The 22996-nt window shown below is 45.1% G+C and overlaps 1 protein-coding gene across 1 annotated transcript in view; it reads right to left on the bottom strand.

The window, feature by feature from the left end:
• USP32 (ubiquitin specific peptidase 32) overlaps nt 1-22561 on the bottom strand; it is a 220236-nt gene extending 197675 nt beyond the window's left edge. Inside the window, exon 1 of the mRNA XM_088446361.1 lies at nt 22313-22561. Within this exon, the coding sequence (XP_088302487.1) occupies nt 22313-22370 (58 nt within the window). The 5' untranslated portion in view covers nt 22371-22561. The remainder of the gene's footprint in view (nt 1-22312) is intronic.
• Between the last annotated feature and the right edge of the window lie 435 nt (nt 22562-22996).

Here is a 22996-nt window from a genome sequence, read left to right as displayed (position 1 = left end):
GGAGTAGTAGAGGACGCGGTGTGGTGACAGCGTGAGAGAGTAGTAGAGGACGTTGTGTGGTGACAGCGTGAGAGTAGTAGAGGACGCTGTGTGGTGACAGCGTGAGGGAGTGGTAGAGGACGCTGTGTGGTGACAGCGTGAGAGAGTAGTAGAGGACGTTGTGTGGTGACAGCGTGAGAGTAGTAGAGGACGCTGTGTGGTGACAGCGTGAGGGAGTGGTAGAGGACACTGTGGTGACAGCGTGAAAGAGTGGTAGAGGACGCTGTGTGGTGACAGCGTGAGAGAGTAGTAGAGGACGCTGTGTGGTGACAGCGTGAGGGAGTGGTAGAGAACACTGTGGTGACAGCGTGAGGGAGTGGTAGAGGACACTGTGTGGTGACAGTGTGAGGGAGTGGTAGAGGACGCTGTGTGGTGACCGCGTGAGAGAGTAGTCGAGGACGCTGTGTGGTGACCGCGTGAGAGAGTAGTAGAGGACGCTGGAAAAACAATCACACAAACACATATTATTCAAATTCTCAAACATGATTACCACTTTAGTGGTAGAGCAGCTTTAAAACACCTAAACAAAATAAATTGTACTATGCGGTTTCCTTGATCTCACCTTTAGTTGCAAGTACACCCCAACTTTAAATGTCCCTCTCTCAAAAAAAAAAACAAATAAAGCAAACAAAAATTAATATCCATTAAATTCAAATGTAAACTAGGAGAAAATTTCAGCTTAGCTCAGTATTGCTGATGGTGTTTTGTGCACGAATGTGATGTATTATTTATGGCTTGTTAATATAAAATGGTACCATTTGTACAAATGTGCTTAAATTCACAGCAATTTTTTTTATTCTTTATTTATGGAAGACACCAAATACATACATAAACAGGTAGATTTTCTGCACAAGAATAATGCAACAATGCAATGTTTGTACCTTAAATCAACAAATAGAAAAAAAACAAAACAGGTAATTATAGGGGGCAATCCAATTAGGTGCGAGTTGGCTAACGCAAGCAGTACTCACGGGGAACTCACAAACGTCAGGAGGAGACCTTGGACACAGCCGCCGCCGCCCCCCCAATAACTTATTAGGCAGTATGATTTTTTTAATTTGCTTAATTGGCCCAATAATTAGATGCAATTTTTGGATATTAAAAAAAAAAAAAAAAAAAAGACCTCTAATAACCCCAAAATCAACTTTTTCATTGGATTAGGCACCTCAAATTGAATTAAAGTATTTTATTAAATGAAAAATAGCTTTTTCTAATTCTAATAGTTTCTTCTGAATTAATTTTTTTTAAATTTAATTTAATTCGATTGAGATTACAGAAAAAATGTTCGCCTTTTATAGTTTTTTTTTTTTTATATTGTCAAAATGATGCAAATCAGCCATTGGACACCAGTTAAATACATCCAGTACTTTCTTTTTTCCCCACTAACTGCCTAATTTATGATTCTGCTAACATTTTTGTTATTTTTGGGGGGTCCAGGATGGTCTCACTACTTTTTCATGCACTTCTCCAAAGTTGCATTCTATAGAAAATCTGCACACCCTTGCCTCGATTAAAGCGAAGAAACATTTCTAATTGGATTTTGGATAAAGGCATAAGGATATCCTTACAAAGAACTAAGCATCATATAAGGTTGAGGTTACCAAAAGTTTAAAAAGGGCAGACTAGATGGGCCAAGTGGTTCTTATCTGCCATCAAATTCTATGCTTCTATGTTTCATCGTGAGCGCGCATTCGTGTGATGTTTATGAGTTTCATAAAACAAACTCTCATTTGCAAATTCGCACCTAACTGGTTTGCCCCCATAAAGTTTATGAACCAGAAAAGCTCAAGTCGGTCATTATGGATCAATTTTAATATAATGAAGGTGTATGGGTAGCAGAGTGGCAGTCTGCATAGAGATGGATTGACTAAGTGCAGGTATGAAATAAAGGCACAAAATGAAAGAAAAAGAAACCACCCAAAATAGGTACTTCAGATGTGAAGCAAATACTGGAGAGAGATTAAAATGCAATGTCTATGGGTCTCACATCTTGGAGAAAGATCAGGAGGAATATTAATAGACTCTGACCATGAACGAAAGATTGTTGAGGAAGTTGCTTGTAGCAAAGGTGTATGACGTGGAAACTGAAAACACTTATGAAACTTTTCTTATAATACAGAGAATGCCAGGAAAATGTGTCCACAAGTAATATACCGGAATCTAAATCTACCCATCAGTTAGGGGTCAGATTAGGTGTACTACTAGCTGTTGCATGACAAGTGCAACTGTTTACCCCAGGACACGGCACCCTTACCCTGATCTTGCCACATAGTTTATTAATCTGTGGGAAAGACACTAAAGAAAATTAGTTTTATTCAGTTACTCAGTTTTTTATTTTTCCTTTAAACATTGAAGTTATAGCTTGACTGGTTTAAAAACAAATACCATTTTATAATTACAATGATCATTTTACCTAGTTCTATGCTAAAACAACCTGTGCCAATCCACACACTGCATTCTTAGTTCCCATTTATGCTCCTAAACATGTTCAAAGATGGGGGTTACCCATACAGAGAAGATGCATTACAGATTCATAGTGTTCATTCTAGCACCCTGCACCTGTCACACCCATGCAGTTCCGCTTTCCAGCCTGGGGTGTCGCTCTCTGCTCTGGTGCTTCTAACATACTCATCTGAAGCAACAAACTTCTGATATACAGACCAGCGAGTCCTAGAACCACCAGAGAAGAGTGTGACACCCTAGGCAGGAATGAGGAACTACATGGGTTGTGACAGGTGCAGGGTGCTAGAATGAAGACTAGATTCAAATAGTTAAAACAGAATTAAGATGTGGAGATTTTGCCAGAATTGGCCAGAAAATAGCCACATACACAAGTAAAGCACAGTGCATGTTTACAGACGGAATGTGTATGAATTATCGGCGGTTCATAGCCCGACAGCGGCATCCCAAAGGTTCAACATCCCGACAGGGGCTCGTACGTATATTAACCCTACCCTCTCCCTACCCTAACCCTCCCTTAGTGGTGCCTAACCATAACTGCCCCCTGGTGGTGCCTAATCCTAACCTCTCCCCAGTGGTGCCTAACCCTAACCTCCCCCTAGTGGTGTCTAACCCCTCCCCTGCCCGCACCCTACACCTAACCCTCCCAGGGGGGGTGCTTAACCCCAATTTCCCCTCCGGGGGTGCTAACCCCAATTTCCCCCCCGGGGGTGCCTTTATCCCCAACCCCCCCCCTTTAATCCTGAGTCGGGATTCCGACGGCCGGCATCCTGGCCGTCGGTAAATTCACTACATCCCTTTACAGACATGGACAATACAAGTTCCGTAAGTACAAAAACATCCTTTTATCCAAATTTCATATATGCAATTGTTAGCAGCTCAGAACAGTTCCTAGTCTTTGGGAATACACATTTTAAAAAACAGACTACCTCTTTAATAAGCAATAATGTTGAAATCTATAAGGTTCACATATTGTAATTGTTTTTACACATCAGGTAATCTGAAAACCAATATTTAGGGGCCTATGTATTACTATCGCAGCACTGTCGCGATTATTAACAGTAAGTATAACGATGGATATTTTCTTTTTTTTCAGTGACCCTATGTACTACAATTAACTCGCAGGGACAGTGGTAGTACACAGTAGTACATAATACTGCATAATTGGCTTTTCGCAAGAGATTTCTGTGAAATCTCCAACATTAGGCTATAAGTACATAGCAATAACACATAAAATGATGCAAAAACTGTATTTTCTACATAATTTTATGGAAAAAAAACCCTTGATAAAAAGGACCCATGAACCCAGTTTTGAAATTAATATTATATGAATTGCTTTCCTGCAGGATACAAGTTAAATATACTATGCGAGTCGTTCATTAGTTATACTCTGACAAGTAATTGATAGAACAAACCGTAATAACATCACCAAAAATAAAATGTAGTCTAAAGCCGCATATCCACTTGCCGATAAAACAGAACGATTACGACATCGTGTTCAATCGTGCATAAATCGACCAGTATAAAGACGGAAACGACCAGCAATGTGCGCTCCCGCTAGTCGTTTCCGGCATCAATCATTGCCTGAACATGACGGCCAATCTGCCGATAACGACAGGTTGGCCATGTTCAGGGATGAGGGAGGGTGCCCGCACTGAACAACATATCGTTCAGTGTAGGCACTACAGAGGATAAGGAATGACTGTACGATTACAATGTTGTAATCGCACGGTCATTCCAAGATCTACAAGTGGATATGCACCTTAAAGCTGGCCATACACCTAAGGAGAATCTTACCAACCATCCAACTAGTTGGCTGTTTGGAATGAAAATCTGGTAAAGTACGGGCGTAAATGACAATTGACCATTTGCTATCAAACACTGGAAAGTGCACAAAAATGGTCGTTCATACAAATGGATTTTACCAACTTGTCTGAATGACAGTTTTCATCTGTTTTCCAGTGTTCGGGAGCAAACGGCTGATTGTAATTTGTTCCCATACATTACCAGATTTTTCATCCATCCAGCAAACTAGTTGGATGGCTGGAAAGATAAACTTTAGGTGTGTGGCCAGCTACACCTCTGCCCTTCAATAGCATAATCACAGAGGTTAGGATTCCAACCTTTTTTCTGCCGAGGGCCATTTTGATTTATAATATGAGATATGGTAAGAACTTAGCCTTGTTATCTCTATTTCTACGAAGTCCATAGGGTTCCACAGGATATCTTGGGGGTATAGGTGTGACGTCAGTCATCGGGCACCAAAGAGTTAAGCTTTCAGCCTCCCAGGATGCACTAGGTCCCCCTCCTATACCCCGCCCCCGAGCCAAGGCATCTCAGTTAAGTTACCAAGCCATAGGCCGGAGGAGGAGAAGGAAGAGAGAGAACAAAGATCTGGACACATACAAGAATCACATTCTCACCAGAGGGAGACGGAAAGCCGGTGACCAGAGCAAAGCCCATCTACAGCACAGGTGCGACAGGGCGGGAGTGCTGTGGAACCCTATGGACTTCGTAGAAATAGAGATAACAAGGGTAAGTTCTTACCATATCTCATATTTTCTACTTCAGGGTCCATAGGGTATCCACAGGATACCTTGGGGATGTCCCAAAGCAGTATCCTTTAAGGGTGGAGACGCTCCTGTGCAGAAAGGAGAATCCGCCGCCCGAAGGAAGCATCCTGAGAGGCGAAGGTGTCAAACCTGTAATACCTCACGAAGGTATGGACAGAGGACCACGTAGCAGCCTTGCAGATCTGGACTGCAGAGGCACCACGTCGAGCTGCCCACGAAGGACCCACAGACCTAGTGGAATGAGCCTTCACAGAAGGAGGAACCGGCAGGCCTTCATGAAGATAAGCTTCAGAAATAGCCATACGGATCCAGGCTGCCAAAGTTTGCTTTGAAGCAGGCCAACCCTTTTTACAGAAGCCATAGAGGACAAACAAAGCGTCCGACTTCCTAAACGAAGAAGTGCGGTCAACATAAGTCCTTAAGGCCCGCACAACATCCAAAGAGGCCTCACCCACGGAAAGACCCGGTGAGTTAAAGGCCGGAACAACGATTTCCTCGTTAACATGAAACTGGGAAACAACTTTGGGAAGAAACTCGGGCCGAGTGCGGAGCACTGCCCTGTTCCCATGAAAAACCAAGAAAGGGGGTCTACAAGAAAGAGCTCCTAACTCAGAAACAAGTCTGGCCGAAGCAATGGCCAGAAAGAAAACAGTCTTAGCTGTTAGCCATTTAAGATCCACTGAGCCCAGTGGTTCAAACTGCGGTCCTTGGAGAGCCCTCAGGACCACAGCCAAATCCCAAGGCGCCACAGGTGGAACAAAGGGCGGCTGAATGCAGAGAACACCTTGCATAAAGGTGCGCACATCCGGGATTGTAGCAATCCTACGGTGAAACCAGACAGATAGGGCCGAAACCTGTACTTTCAAAGAAGCAAGGCGAAGCCCATGATCTAGTCCCGCTTGCAAGAAGGCGAGAATCCGAGACAGACGAAACTCCCGCGGTGCATAACCTCTCGGTCGACACCACTGGAAGAACGTATGCCACACGCGATGGTATATCCTCGCGGAAGACGGTTTCCGAGCTCGTAACATGGTACGCACCACAGAGCTGGAAAACCCCCGGGACCTCAGCATGGCCGTCTCAACAGCCACGCCGTCAAAGACAGCCGAGTCAGGTCCGGGTGAAGGCAAGGACCCTGAGACAGAAGGTCCGGTCGTAGCGGCAACCGCAGAGGACTGTCCACGGACAGACCCTGAAGGTCTGAGAACCAGTGCCGTCTGGGCCACGCGGGAGCTATCAACAGGAGCGTCCCTCCTTCCTGTTTGAATTTCCGGATTACCCGTGGAAGAAGGGAGACCGGAGGGAACAGGTATGCGAACCGGAACGTCCACCGGACGGACAGAGCATCCACCAGAGACGCCCCTTCGTCTCTTTTGCAAGACCCGTACACCGGCAACTTGTTGTTGTGCCGGGACGCCATGAGGTCGATCTCTGGAAGACCCCACCTGTCCACCAGTAGTTGAAAAACGTCTGGGTGCAGGGACCATTCCCCCGGATGAACGTCCTGGCGACTTAAAAAGTCCGCCTCCCAATTTAGCACTCCCGGGATGAAGACCGCTGATATGGCCGGAAGATTGCGCTCCGCCCAAACCAGGATCCGAGAGACCTCTACGAGAGCCGCCCGACTGCGGGTTCCTCCTTGCCTGTTTATGTAGGCCACGGTGGTAGCGTTGTCCGACTGGCCCTGTACCGGGTGACCCTGGAGAAACCGATGTGCCTGCTGGAGAGCATTGAAGACCGCATGGATTTCCAAGATATTTATGGGAAGCTCCGCTTCTGTCGGCGTCCACCTGCCCTGGAACAAGTGTGGACCCAAAACCGCTCCCCAGCACCGAAGACTGGCGTCCGTTGTCAACAGGACCCAATTTGGAACCCAGAACGGACGTCCCTTGTTGAGGTGGGTCGTCTGTAACCACCAAGCAAGGGACAGGCGAACTTCCGGGGTGAGCACAATCGTCTGGGACTTCAGAGACTGAGGCAGCCCGTTCCACTTGGACAGGTGCTGCAGAGGTCTGGAGTGAAACTGGGCGTATTCCACCATGTCGAACACCGACACCATGGAGCCCAGTAACCTCATCGCCGAGTGTAGGGACACCCGGCGGCTGTGCAGACAACTGCGCACCCTTGACTGTAAAGCAGAGATCTTGTCCTCCGTCACGAAGATCCTTTGCAGTCCCGAGTCCAATAAGGCTCCAAGATGCAGAATCCTCCGAGACGGGATTAGAGTGGACTCCTGCCAGTTGATTAGCCAGCCGTGCCGTTGCAGCAGTGCAATGGTCAGGTCCAAGTGGCGTAACAGGAGCTCTGGAGATCCTGCCACCAATAACAGGTCGTCCAAGTACGGCAACATGCGGACTCCCTGCAGCCGCAGAGAAGCCGCCATGACCGCTATCACCTTGGTGAAAACCCGTGGTGCTGTCGCCAGGCCAAAAGGTAACGCCCGAAACTGGAAGTGGTCGTTGCGGATTGCAAACCTGAGGAACTGTTGATGGCGCAAAAGAATAGGGACATGCAGGTAAGCGTCCTGTATGTCCAATGACACCATGTAGTCCCCAGGTTCCAGCGCCAGAATGATGGACCGTAGGGTCTCCATCCGAAACTTCGGTACCCGCAAAGACTTGTTGAGGGTTTTGAGGTTGAGAATCGGACGATACGACCCATTGGGTTTCTGTACCAAAAACAGATTTGAATAGAAACCCTGGCCCCTCTGGGAGAATGGAACAGGCACTATAACTCCAGCCTGGAGCATAGTGTGCAATACCTTCCGCAGCTCCGTAGCCTTGTTCCGGTCTGATGGTAGACCCGTGCTGAAGAATCGAGCCGGGGGTCTGTGCCGGAAGGAGAGGGCGTACCCGTGGGAGACCACCTCCAGAACCCAAGTGTCTGTCGTAGTGGTCGACCAACACTGGGCGAACTGCAGCAGGCGGCCTCCCACCCTGGGATCCCCCAAAGGGAGGCCCGGACCGTCAGGCCGCAGACTTGTCATCTGGCTTGGGGGCCGGACGTCTGGTACTCCATGTCTGCTTCCGGGGCTTGGCCGATTTCTTAGGGCCAGCCTGTCGAGGAAACTACTGTGGTTTGGGCCTGCCCTGGGCCCTAGATGACCGAAAGGACGATGGTCCAGAACCAGAAGGAGCAGCGGCCGACGGGAGACAAGCCGATTTGGCTGCCGCCAGCGTGGCCACAATCTTATCCAGACGGACCGAAGAGAACTTCTCCGGTAAACAGCAACGCCTCCAGACCCTTTTTGGAATCTGCGTCCGCCTTCCAGGATCGCAGCCACAAGGTGCGACGAGCAGCTACCGCTGCTGAAGAAATCCTAGACACCAGAGTACTAATGTCTAGGGCCGCCTCGTTGATGTAGGTGGCCGAATCATGGAGATTGCCAATCAACTCTGCCTGTTCGGCCGGACAGTCGGAATCAAAAGAAGCCTCTAATGAATCCGCCCAGCGCTCCATTGCTCTGGCAACCCAGCAAATGGCCATAGCCGGCCGTGCTGCCCCCCCTGCAAGGGAATAAGCGGACTTCAGGCAGATCTCCACCTTGCGGTCCGTAGCATCCTTAAGGGAGGACATGGATGGCATCGGCAATGTGGCACTACGGACAAGACGGGTCACGTGAGAATCCACCTGTGGAGGGGATTCCCACTTAGCAAAATAATTATCCGCGAACGGATAAGCCACCGCCAGGCGTCTCTGCGGCTGGTATCCTTTGCCAGGCTGTTTCCACGCCTCCTCTAAATGGTCCACCAACTGACCCGAAAGAGGAAAGACTGTGGCATCGCCCTTCACATCTTTGAAAAAGGCATACTTAGATTTAGCTGCTGGGGGAACTTCGTCCTCAATCACCAAGGCTGTGCGGACCGCCCGAATAAGTCCAGGAATATATACTTTGGACTTAGCATCAGCGTCCTTAGCATGGAGAGGTTCCTGATCGTAAGGATCCAGAATCTCCCCATCATCAGACGTCCCCTCGTCATCCTCATAAGGAGCCGACAGAGACGCCACCGGCCTTTTATGCGGCTGCATCACAGATTCCCCTTGCAACACATCCGACAAGTGCTGTAGAGAACTCGTCAGGAAGTTAACCCACGCTGGCTGAGAAACCGGGAGCGGGGAAATAGGGAGACTGTGGGGTACCACCAATTGTCGTGGGAAACCCTGCATGGGTGACGACACCACTGACTGCTGGGACAAACCCATCGGTGTAAACGCGGGCTGCGGAGCTAACTGGCCCACTAAGGCTGTAAGCGCTTGAGCGAAACAAGCCCAGGGCAGCTCCTGTACCGGTGCAGTAACCGTAAGAGGCCGCGCCATAGACAAACACTGCCGGCAGAGGCCCTCCGCGCTACCCTCCCCCTCCGCTAACGGTACTTTACACGTAGTACACTGTAGCCGGAGGGGAAAATCACTTTCAGACATGATGGCACCACGTATGTGACCCCTCTCACCAATTATATATTTAAGAGGCGAGAGACCACCCTGCAGCACCGCACCGCAAGGGCTTAGCAGAAAAAAACAGGGACAGTATAAAGCTGACAGTTCAGAAAAAAAGTTACAGGCAGCAGCGCTAGCACAGTCACATACAATGCAGAGAAATAACAATTCCTGCACTAACAGCGCTGATCACTCAACTACACAGACACAGGGCCTGGTAGGACACAGCGCTGCATACACAGACCTGACCACAGCGGAGGAGAGGTATGCGGGGGGACCCAGACCACGATGCTTCCAATGCAGGCTTCCAGCAGCGTTCACCATGCTTCAGAAAAGATGGCCACCGAGGAGCAGAGAGAAGGCTGGCCTGGGGGAGGAGCGCTGACACAGGGCCAGTCAGCACAGTGCAGAGAGGGCTGTGTGCAGCGGGGGAGGCGCCGGCTGTGAGACAAGGAAGGCGCGCTCCCCTGGCATGCATTTAACCCCTGGGACGCCGCAGCGCTACCGCTCTGCTGCGGTCCGCTGTCCCAGGGGGTAGTGGAAGCGCAGGTTGGTCGCCTGGCTCCACGCTGCAGCCAGTCCCCAGGGAGCCCCCTGCCTGGGGACTTAGGATCATGTGATCAGCGGGGACCCCCCACGGGACCCCGCTGCTTACCTCTGTCCCCCTTGAATCCGGCCATGGTCCGGAACATCTGGGGTCACCGCTAGCTGTGACCCCAGATGTCCACCAGCATCCCCGGATCAGTACCGGCGTTCTGGTACCGGCGGGGTGTAGGGAAGACAGCATGGACGTCAGGACTGACTGTCCATGCTGTTCATCCAGATGTGCAGCCACAGCTGCATGAAGAAAAAGCTTCAGGGGCTCTTCTAAGCCCCCCTCTAGCAGGTGCCTCCGACCACGGCCGGGCACCAAACGAAACTGAGATGCCTTGGCTCGGGGGCGGGGTATAGGAGGGGGACCTAGTGCATCCTGGGAGGCTGAAAGCTTAACTCTTTGGTGCCCGATGACTGACGTCACACCTATACCCCCAAGATATCCTGTGGATACCCTATGGACCCTGAAGTAGAAAAAATATTATTCGCAGGGCCAGTGAAAGGCCACGACCCCTCCATGTGATGTCACACGGGGGCGGGGCCACAATCGCCGGTGATTACAGCAATGCCCGATGCATCCTGAGAATGCTCTGGGGAGCTGTAAGGGCAGCGGAGTGATCGTCTGAAGTGTCCTAAGGACGCTCCAGACAGCACTGCTGCATAGATTCTGGCTGCAGCCAGATGAGGCTAGCAGAAAAAAGCTGCGAGGGCCTCACCAAATGATTCCGGGGGCCTTATATGTGCAATAAAAAACAAAATATACAGTAGATAAATGTAAATTTAATTATAATAAAATATACAAGGTAAATTCTCCCGGGAGTAAAAAAGACAACATATATTGAATGCAAAAATACACACCAGACAACATATGCAAAGATTCACAGGTTAGATTATTACACCTAGCAGATTGGTCAAAGATAATATTTATATGAAAACTGTTACTAACTGTAACAACTAAGTTGTAGCATCTGATAGGCAAAACAGTGTTATCCAAAGTTCTCAGATGTATTGAAATCACAGTCTGAATGATAAAAACGGGGGGGCTTTAAAAGATCCTCATAAGCCTCTACACGGTGTATAGACAGCAGAAAAAGTAAGTACCATGGAGACTCTCGGTGCGGTCCTCATCAGTCTCTGCACGGTAATAGGTGTTTCAGGTGGCACTTTGCTATATAGCAGAGTGAATATTATAGTTACCGTCAGGGAACTTGAATGTTTCATATGCGGAGGGTGTCCTGAAGCAATAGCCCTCCGGGACCAATTATGCAAGCGCCTGCAGTCGACCCCCGTCGGGGTTCCTGTGCAGCGTTACCACCTCCAAGTGTCTGTGCTGTCATAAGTCAGTTTTTTTAAAAAGCTGCCGTGTGCAGACAAACGCGTTGAAGTCCATGGATTCTTGCTGTACACAAGACAACCTGTGAAGCCGACTGCTTCATTAGCCGTCCTTAATCCTTTAGCCGGCTCAGATACACAGATCTTACCACTAGCTCTCAGAATACTATCTCAGTGCTGACTGCCTCACACAGCCTGACTTACGACAGCACAGACACTTGGAGGTGGTAACGCTGCACAGGAACCCCGGCGGGGGTCGACAGCTTGCACCATTGGTCCCGGAGGGCTATCGCTTCAGGACACCCTCCGCATATGAAACATTCAAGTTCCCTGACGGCAAGTATAATATTCACGCTGCTATACAGTGTTATCCAAAGCTCTCAGATGTATTCAATCACAGTACTGATTGATATAAACCGTGGGGGCTCTAAAAGATCCTCTAAGCCTCTACACAGTGTATAGACAGCAGAAAAAGCAAGTACCATGGAGACTCTCAGTGCAGTGCTCGTCAGTCTCTGCACGGTAATAGGTGTTTCAGGTGGTACTTTGCGATTTTGCCTATCAGACGTTACAATTTGGCAACATTGTTTCTTATAAAGAGACTTGAATATCACAGTTAGTAACAGTGTTCACATAAATATCATCTTTGACCAATCTGCTAGGTGTAATAATCTAACCTGTGAATCTTTGCATATGTTGTCTGGTGTGTATTTTTGCATTCAATATATGTTGTCTTTTTTACTCCCGGGAGAATTTACCTTGTATATTTTATTATAATTAAATTTACATTTATCTACTGTATATTTTATGTTATTTATTGCACATATAGCAGCGCCACCTGTGTGTTTTTTCATTTGGTATGGGCAACATCTCCACTTCTAAAAACTCTCACTTTAGGTAATTTACCTAAAGAGTGCACACCAAGGAGTAAATGATCATCTTCTGGAGGTGGCACGGAAAGAGAGAACTTCTCATCTAGGTGAGAGGGTGGCTGTTATACAAGCATTTTATCAATGCGTGGGCTTCTTATTTAAATCAGATATCAACATATCAATTGTTAAATTTAAATTGAGACAGTTCAAGACTAAAGCTGCATACACACACACACAACGATTTTGTAACCAACGATTTTATGAACGTTTATCTGTCAGATTTTTTTAAAGTGTAATGAACGATTTTTTTGAACTACAAATGATTTTTGCATATTCTCTTAATGAAAATCGTTGAGTTGACAAGTCTGACTGAACTACAAACGTGAACGCGCATGAACGATAATCGTTCATCGTTTGACTCAGAAAGTGAACGATTTTTTCAAACGATTTTCGTTAAACGATATCGTTTAATGATAATCGTTTAATGATAATCGTTTAATGATAATCGTTCAAAAAATCATGTGTGTATGCACCTATAGTATTCATATGGTTAAATACAGCTTGGCAGTGGGCACTAGATACTGTATACGAGTCTATCAGGAACAGCAACACTGCTTCAATGTTCACACACATGTTAGGGTCATCGAGAATGAACTACCATCAAAATGACAACACCTGTTAATCGGTCAGAAGGACACCACTGTTGAAAAAGGACTGATATAAGCGATGGTGCACTAAAAGTCATAACAGAAACTCACATTATCACAGTGATAAACAAGCAGTGTTGTAGCCGTAAGCTGAGCAACACAAACGCAGAAGGATGGGAGAAATATGGTCTATATGGAACGAAGTATGGAAACAGACAACCCAGCAAAGAACACAGGCTGTTGTGAGAATATAAATGGAACATGAACTATCTTCCTGTTCTGCATATTTTATGTGGGCCTATACTTATCAATAGAATTCAACAATGTTTTAGGATTTTAAACTGAAGCAGCAATCTATCCCATATAACTGGGTGAGTTATTCCTGCAATAGCTTTTATTTGTTGTAGGAGCTGCTGTGTCCTGGAAGGTGTCTGGCCTTTCTGTTGGGAGAATGTTTGGATGGCACAGCATCACACCAGTAGTGTGTTATAGTATGATGGGTGTTTGTGAAAAAATCAGAACTAAGTAAGATGTTCCAAAGACTGTATTGAGATGTTAATGTTCACAGCTGTTAGGTGTGACAGGGTGGTGGGAATGCCTGGGGAGAGGTGAATAAGGGGATTGATTTGGTTGGTCTCATTCATAAATTAGTAAATAGTACTCTTCAACCAGTTGGGGATTTTGAGTAATGCACAAATATTCCACCATCAGTGACACCAACCAAATCTCAACCCGCAAGGGAACACACAAGACTGTATATCCACCCAAGAACTGTTCACCGCATTCAGTACTGGAAAGAAGCATGCAACAAGCAAAATTGCACCAAGTGTTCCCCTGACCTTAAAAATCACCCTATTTATCTCTTCCCAGGCACTCCCACCACTGAGTCACACACACACACAAATGCTTTAGAACAACTTACTGTGTTCTGCGATTCTTTCACAAACAGCTATCATACTATAACACAGGACTGACCTAAATTAGGTCACACATGGACCTTCTGCACAAGTACAAGTGGCTTCATTCCATTATGGCCTATTAATGCCATCAACAGATAACAAATGCAGCAAAATAGCAGTAATCTGCCAACTAAAGGCGCGTATCCACTTGTCGACAATGAAGGACTGAACGATAACGATATCGTTATTGTTCAGTCGTTCATTATACTGCGCAGTGTCCACACTGAATATGTCGTTCAGTGCAGGCACCCTCCCTCATCCCCGAACATACTCAACCTGACGATATCGCCGACATTTTTCTGCACGATTAATGAGCAATTGAATGAAAACGATGTCGTAATCTTTCAATTGCTCATTTTTCTCGTCTCGTCAAATAGCCATGAAAACTATTCATGGGCGAAAAAGGGAGGTAGCTTCGGGCTTTATCAGCCAAAGCTATTCAATTAGGCTCCCTTTTTCACCCGATACCTTTGCTAATGCCCGTTAAATTGAAGAGTTAATGACCGATAACATGGGTTAACGAGTGTTAAAGGCAGATCAGTGAAAAATTCACGGATTCATGCATTAACAGGGTCATGGCAGCAGTTAACCACCAAGTTACCTGGAAAGTTTTTTCATTGCATGTGCAGTGGTGAAAAAAGATCCCCAATAAGTGCTGCACTTCGGAGCTAATTGAATAGCCTCGGGAGATCAATTAGTGGCGGTAAAAAAATGTGGCTAATTGAATTATGCCCTTAGCCTGATAAAAACATTGGTTCAAATTCAGGACAGATCAATAACAGGGCAAATTTCAAATATTGAATTTAATTTAGCCAGTATAATACAGAAATGTATTTATTTAATTTTTTTTAAATCTTTAAACTAAAAGTTCCTAACATATATTTTATTCAATTTAATATTACTCTTACCAGGTTATACAAACTATGACTCTAAATAGAACTAACAAAACAAAGGTAAGACACCACTAAAAAAAAAAAAAAAAAAAGGAAAGATATAGATCTTATAATTGTTACAAAGTTATATATTTTGCCATTTTTCTTATTTTTTTTTTTACTTGGGGGGGAATTCAATTAGCATTGCAGGGATGTACCTCCCAGGTTAAGTGACCGGGGCTATTCAATTGCTCACACGGTAAGCCAGCGACTAGTGGATTTCAGCACTAATTAGTACTTCGGGGCTAGTCGCAGTCTTACAGCATGTTGTAACAGCATTGCACCCGGCACTTAACCTGGGAGATGCAGTTTACAGCGACTAAGCCCCGGGGATTATTTGCAGTAAAGTGCATCTCCGGGGGTTAAGTGCCATGTGCAATGCAGTCAGTTGAAAAACAACGGGCACTTAACTCGGGAGCAACATCCCAGTGATGCTATTTAAATTCACCCCTTAAACTTGTAAAGTAAACATTTGACCCAAATATAGATAGTACACCCTAGCAACCCATGACAGATTTTTGGTCAGTCTAATTGGTGCCCATACAAGTTATAATTTTGATAGCGAATAAGGCCACTGTAGACCTAAGTAGCTGTAAATGACTGTTTACACATAGGTCCCAAAAGACCAACCAATCAACATCTAATGAGGAGTCAAGAGTCAACAGTTGGACAATGACAGATCCAGACCATGTATGCGGTCATACCCCAGTCACCTTACGCTGGGTACACACTGACAGATATGTTGGCCGATCAATTGATCGGCAAATATATCTGCTGCCTGTCGGCCAGTGTGTAACCGTGATATGTCTGAACGACGTCATTCACAGACATATCGCATTGGCTATGCTGCACAGCCGATGGACAGATATGTCTGCAGACATATCAGTCCATCGGCAAGTGCGTATGGGCGGTCTGCACACACAGTGGCAGACGCGGGGAGTGACAGACACAGATGATGGCCGTTCAGTGTATATGAACGACCTTCATCTGCAGATATATCTGCAGATCACTCGATCTGCAGATATATCTGTATAGTGTGTACCCACCATTAGAGGTTTAATCCAATCAGTGTTATCTTACAAAATTAGGTACATATTTCTGTGTACGATGGTGGTGTATAACTATGCACCAATCCGTATTACAGCGTGAACGGATGCTAAAAGTGGGCATCTCAGGCCTTGGACATTCGGCCGAACAGTTGTACTGTACACAGGGGAAGGAGTTTGTAGCACGTTTGCATAAAGTCACAGAAAAGCAACTGCCAATAACTGCTGCTGCGTGCGTTACTGTGTGCTACTTAGAATAGGACCTGAAGTGAGCAAACTGGTATGGGAGATCTTAGGTCAAACAGTTGGATAACTTCTTGGATACATTAGGGCTGTCAGATAATGAACATACACACAGACAGCGATAATTTTCTAATCACATGTAACAACATTCAAACAATAAATATTAATAACTTGTATAATTTAATCACCTAGCATTGTTCTAGTATTGTGAAGTCATATGCAGTGATGTTGAGCAAATGGTCTAATATTGCCAGCGCCACTGCAACGTATATGGCCAACATAAACAAATATCTGATGTTCTGTGTTGCACATTTAACGACTTATTCTACGTGCCCCAAAAATCACAAGTTCTATCCACCTACAAAAGCACAAGAGAAAGAAGGGAAGAAAAATAAATAAAAAATGGTCCACTAGATTACTTAAAAAGGGATGCAGTTGATATGCCGGCAGACGGAATGCTGGCAGTCGAAATACCGACGCAGATATCCCGCCGCCCGTCATAATGCAGATGCCGATAGCCCGATGGACGTCAGCATCCGACCGTCGGAAGCTCAAACGTCCAGACGTCAGTATTTATAAATGCTTAGCCAGGGATGTGGGGGGTTAGGGTTAGGCACCCCCCGGGGAGGGTTAGGGTAAAGCAAGGGGGGGTTAGGGTTAGGCACCCCCGGGGAGAGGTTAAGGTTAGACAGCCCCCCAGGAGGGCTAGGTATAGGGTGCGGGAAGGGGAGGTTAGAGTTAGCCCCAGGGGAGGTTAGGCACCACTAAGGGAGGGTTAGAGTTAGGCTACTTACCACCTCTAGTCAGGATCTTCACCATTCGGCCTTTCACCGTTGGTATTTGAACTGGCGGCTATTCAGCCGCTGGCATCTCATACAGATTTCCTTAAAAAATAGTGTTATTAATAAAATCATTCCGTTTTCTTGTTCTGGCCCTTTGTAGAAGGCAACGCTACTATAAATCAGATCAACTATTTTGGTTTCCAGCTCTGACAATTATTATAAAGAAAGCATACTAAAAAGGCACAGACTAACACCTCTAAAATGCAACAACTAAACCAGGAACTCAATGCTTTTTTCTCGAGGGAAAGCCAGTAGAAAATAGACAGCATGTGTAAATGTTATTGTAGCTTATTCCTGCCTTCTGAATTATTTAAATAGAAACTATCTTCCACTGTGGCTTTAAAAACGTTAAAGCACCAATTTGATGTGATGCAGTAGAGGATTTTACAGCTGTGCATTATCTATCTAATCAAAAGAACAAGTCATAAATAGATGGTCATAAATAGTGAAAGGCTGCCAAGATCATCTCCATGAAGCAGTCAACTCTGCTCCATGGTTTTTAAAAAAGCAGAATTTAATAAACATGCCACTCCTATAGTCAAAATTATACAGTCTAATGATTTCTAAATGGGGTTGCAGTGTGTTGTGTGAAGAAACACAGTTATACCGAATATTTACAAAGAAAATACAGATTAGAACACAATATTTTACACGATTCGCCCGATTTCGACGCATCGGAACGACAAATCGTGTAAAATATGTCCAAATCATGTGTCCACTCACGATCACGATGCGCGTACCCGCTGGTCATACATCGCATCTTCAGATCTTACCTACAGCAGGCAAGATCTGCCAGTCTCGTACACGACACACTGGAATTAGTTAAGGACGCACGATAGATCGTTGTCAGATTGGACACTTTTTAGCATCATATTGTGCCCTGGAGTGCCGGGGAGAGTTCAAGGGAAACCGCTAATGACATCACATAGTCTAGTGTGTATTCACCTTAAGAGGTGTCTTGTCATATATAAAATTTACTATCAACCAACCATGGAAAAGTATAAACACTGGATGCACACACAGAGAGCAGAAAACTTGCAAACCATACAAATTAATGAATTATCAATGCTGGCCACACACAGGCAGAAGCAGCTTAAGGAACTTGCAAAACGATCCATTTCCAATGTGGCCACATGAGCAGATTGAAGAACTGCATATCTATCTTGCCCAAGGGCACTTAGACAGGGCAGACAGATCACTGGCAGTGCAGATCGATATTGATGGTCTGTGTGTACACTCACCTGCCGATTAATTTTAAAACATGCCATAAAACCATTGCTATTGACCAAATCATTATTGTGCAAAGTCCTTATTTCAAGGCTTGCACAGGAATGTCAGGGCAATAAGCCAATATCAGCATTAGCTTGTCTCTAGCCACAGACTATTTGAACAACAGACTCATCCTAACTCCCCTGTGGAGCTCACTCTCTATATTTGTCTGCACATAGCAGGTAGTGCAAGGGCAGAGTACCTGGCACATAAGCATGCAGCATTTACAGAGCAAATAAGCACTTATATAACAAAATTTAGGGGGTAGTTGAAATTAAAGCAAAATCGGCACACAATATGCATCTGCACACATCACTAATTCTTATCCCAACATCGCTCATTTGACTGTGCACCGCCTATGGAGAGGTGAGGTAAGAAGAGCAATGCACGGAACCTGCCCTGCTGGAAAGAGTGTCCTGGCTAGGGAGCCACCTCCACAAGTCCACTCTGCCTCGACCCCGGCCCACCATAAACTGGATTCAAGCACTGCAGACTCACAGCACCCCACCCCTAAACCCATAATGCCACCCGGCTTTAAAAGGTTTCTGGGGAGAACACTGAAGTGGTAAAATCTTAGGGAACCAACCATTTTCCACTTTAATAAGTGGCAGGGTCATACAGGGAGGTCACAGAGCAATTGGATGATGACTACATGCACAGTCAGATACATTAACTGACCAACAGGAATTACCAATTTACATCTGAACTATATCAAAAGAGATGTTGATTGGGATTGAAGATTTGTTTCGCCCAAGGCACCCTGTTATTTCTGTGCAATTAGTCCTTAATCTAAATGGTATGGACAACTTTACTGAACATATTCTAGATAGGGAATCAATTAATGCTTTAATATGTTTTTTAGCATTTCCTTCTCTCCTACCATAAAACAAACAGTTGGCAAAATGCTGGGCTAAAACTTTCAAATGTGTGCTAAGGTTTAGTTATCCTTATCTCATACTTGTGCTAATAGAACAGAAAGGAATGCTAATGCTTAAGCAACCTTTGATAATTCCAAAGCCTTTGTCCTTTGAGTCAAAATGAAAAGATAGTTTAGCAATTTGCAGCCGTACTCGTTCACTTAGGTGACTTGATTGTAAAACGTTTAGTTTAAAAAAACTAGAAAAAAATGTTTAAACAAATTCTAAATTGTTATTGCATTTTAACCCCCTCCTTATCACTATAAATACACCCCTTCACATCTATATGCTTTCTGCATGGCTTAGGGGTGAGCCTTAGCTAACTCTCTGCATTATAGCCCCAAGAGGCAGGGTATAGCAGACCAGAGGGCTTGTGATGGGGCCTGTTGTATTCAATTCAAGGATATGTAATGCATCCCATGTGTCCCAGATTGGCCACTCTAGAGCCTAAAAGTACTGTCCCAGGACCTCACCACTCACCCTCTGGAGCCAAAATCAGTTTGGGCTCCTGTAAGTACTTTTGGGCTTTAGATTTAAAGATTAAACACTCCCAACTCAGACATAATGGCACTAGCGTAGAGAAGGGGCTGAGCACCTCGCACTTTGATAATGTGAGGAAAGGGGACACACACAATGCCACTGACAGCAATGTCAAAATGTAAGAAAACATCCAGTATGATTCACATGCAAGATATGTGAATCACCTAGGATTAACCTATGACAACCTGTATGTAAGAACTGCATATAAAGAGCAGCAGAGCTCCATGTAAAATAAATATTTTCCATCTGGGTTTATCATCACCACCGCAGTGATAAGTAACAGCTCTTTTAAGAGCTACTATTGAACAACAAACACCACTCTTTCTTTTAGAACCCTGTGCAATATCCATTAGCAACAAAATTAAAGCGATATACAAATAAGTTCTAACCCTCTAATCCAGTAATAAGTAACGCCTTCCAGCTTTATTCAGCAAGTAGCCAATATACATAAAAATATGAAGCAATTCAATTTCAGTTCATTTCAAAGTAAACAGGTTCCCCGATTCTTAGATTTCAATGGGCTGAATACAATTCAACGTGAAGTGAATAGCGCCGGGAAGGAGCTCCTAGCGCTATTCAATTCAGCACGCTGTTGAGCCCGACTAAGGATTTCTTCTCGAAGAAATCAGACAAAACACATGGCGCAATGCTGTTTTCTGCCCTTAGCACAGCGGAAACAGCATTGCGCCAGGCAGTTAAATCTGAAAATGCCGGTTCTCACGTCTAAGCACCATGTTTACCGAGCAAGAACAGGCATTCTCCGACATAACAGCACGCGGAATTGAATAGCTCCGGGAGCTCTTTACCAGCGCTATTCAATTGTGCCCACTGAATGGTTCCTGAATTCTACATAATTAGACCACATGGTGTTTCATGGTTTCACCTTGGCGACAGAACAAAGTAAATGTCCTTTATGTAAACTCTGTCATAACTTTTTTTTTATTTTGGTACTGACTTAATTTAGCATGAATGGTCCTGCAACTGCCATAACATGACTTGTGGAGCATGAAGGAAGAACTATGCATCTTATGTCCAAAGCATGACCAAGTACCCACAACATTTTACTGCTTTGTCAAAAACAAATAGAGAAAAACCAGAGAAGACACCAAGAACTTTACGTATGGCTGCACTTAATTATACTAAAGATAAATCTATATTGGCAAGTGCTTTGTTCCATCCAATGCCATGCGAGTCTGACAAGAGATGAAACACTATTTACATACTGAACAAACCTGAGATATTACTAAGTCAACAGTAGGAGGAGAGGTGTAGAACATGTAAAGATAAGACACCACCCAAAAAAACACTACCTAATAGCACTAACAGAGGGAGTGTTCTCATTACACTTGTGTATTCATTTAAATCATATTTAAATGTCCAGCATGCATTCAACTCAGCAAGATGCATGACACCTGAATGACCACTTATGCATTTAGTCTTTAAGATGTCAAAGTTTTTGCAAAGCATTTCACATGTTATGTTTTGAAATGTTGTATTTTACAATTCTACTGCATAAAAGACAATTAAACAAATCTACACCAAAAAAAAGTTTGACATTTCTAGCACTGGACATAAAATACCCCTGTATGCATTGGCATTCCTTTAGTTTATCTAGTTTTGACAGTCTTTGGGAATGAAGTAGTGTGAGTTATGTGTGCTATGTAAATGGTTTTATGGTTCTATCCATTTAACCTGCCAGCTCTCATTTCCTTGCAAAATTACATATTGGGAGTAATTATCTAAAGCAATATAATCAAATAATAAACTAATATTGCCTTCATGGACAAAACCTGAAGCATCGTTTATTGCTAAACTTGCCATTTTATTTGTAACACCATCATAAGTATATAAAGGTTGGCTAAACTTTCAATGCATATGTAAAAAATACCTATTCAACTCTGGGCATACACATACAGATATAATAATCTGTCAGGTCAGACCCTACACAACCAGAAAACACATCTGAAAAGTTACTTTGATAGGCAGTATTCAATATACTTTTCAATAACAAAATGAATCAGGAATTTAGATCAATTTATAAAAATAATAAAAGTAACGTATATTCTCTTAATAAATGAAGTTTTAGGAAATGATGCAGTTACAATTCACCTCTCAATTTCCAGAAGACAAAAATATAATCAGTTTTGGCGTTTTAAATAATTATTAAAAAAATAAAAACAAAAAAAAAACCTTCAACAACAGTACAACGTCACTGCCATATAGACAGGTCCATAAACAGTATATTGCAGAGACTTATGTGATCTGCATCAGTACACAGGCAGATACGCCTGTCACTGACTACAGCATAGTGTGCAGCAATATGCAGAGATGCGGTGCAGGCTGGGGAGCTCTGCCTTCCCCCCTGTTACACCATGCATGCAGCAGCCAGGGGGGTAACCATGGAACTGCCCCTAGTCACCCCCATGTTACACAGCAGCTGATGCCAGGAGGTAGCTACCCCCGCGTCACATAGTGACCTTTCCATCCCACGCCATCATCTGTCACTCAGATGCCCCAGCACTCTCCCAGCCAGGCCCTCTGTGCCCACCCTCCCGCACCTCCTGCTGATCACCTGCTGTCATCCTGTGCCTGGCACGCCCGCCTCCTTACCTCTTTTGACGGCTTCATCATACGTGAGGAACCCAATCCGGGACTCCTTGGCCCCCATGATGATCCCGATGATTAGAATGATACGAGCGGCTTCCTCACTCCATGGCTGGGCGGCTGCCTGTCCCACCTTCCTCCCACTTAATGCTGTGCACTGTCGGTGTGCTCGGCTCCCGGGCTCATCACCTGCTTCGTTCTCACTCAGCGGCCCCGCCCTCCCCTGCTACAGCGCCGTCTCTGCTGCTGCTTCCTCTAACGGAAACTCCGCCCACTCACCGAGACAGTCACATGACACCAGCTCCACACTGCATCACCGGGCTCCGCCTAGTGCCTCCTAGCGGCTATATAGCCTTCCTGCCGCCCGGCTTTTCCCTTTCCTAGTTATTAGCTTCCGAGGCACACTTACGTGATGCTACCATCACGGCTATACGCTGCTTTTCTGCCCCGGACTAACGCACTGATCGCAAACACTGACGTAGCAAAAGCAGGTGCTCATGTGACCGCTAGCGACCTAACCAGGGCTGACATATTTGATCTGGGCACTGCCATTCCTCTCTGTTGACAAAACGCAGGGTTTGAAAGAGTGTTTACTCTCTCTCTCTGTTACACTTGTCTGTGCCATTTGGGCGGTACACTGTGTTCTCATTAATACAGGAATTTGCACGTTATCCGTGTTACCTTTGTATA

Source organism: Taudactylus pleione, unplaced genomic scaffold, assembly GCF_031769625.1.
Source record: "Taudactylus pleione unplaced genomic scaffold, aTauple2 ptg000397bl, whole genome shotgun sequence".
In the NCBI taxonomy this organism is placed as follows: Eukaryota; Metazoa; Chordata; class Amphibia; order Anura; family Myobatrachidae; genus Taudactylus; species Taudactylus pleione.
Note: the sequence above shows the minus strand (reverse complement) of the source record. Positions and strands in the feature narration are given on the sequence as shown.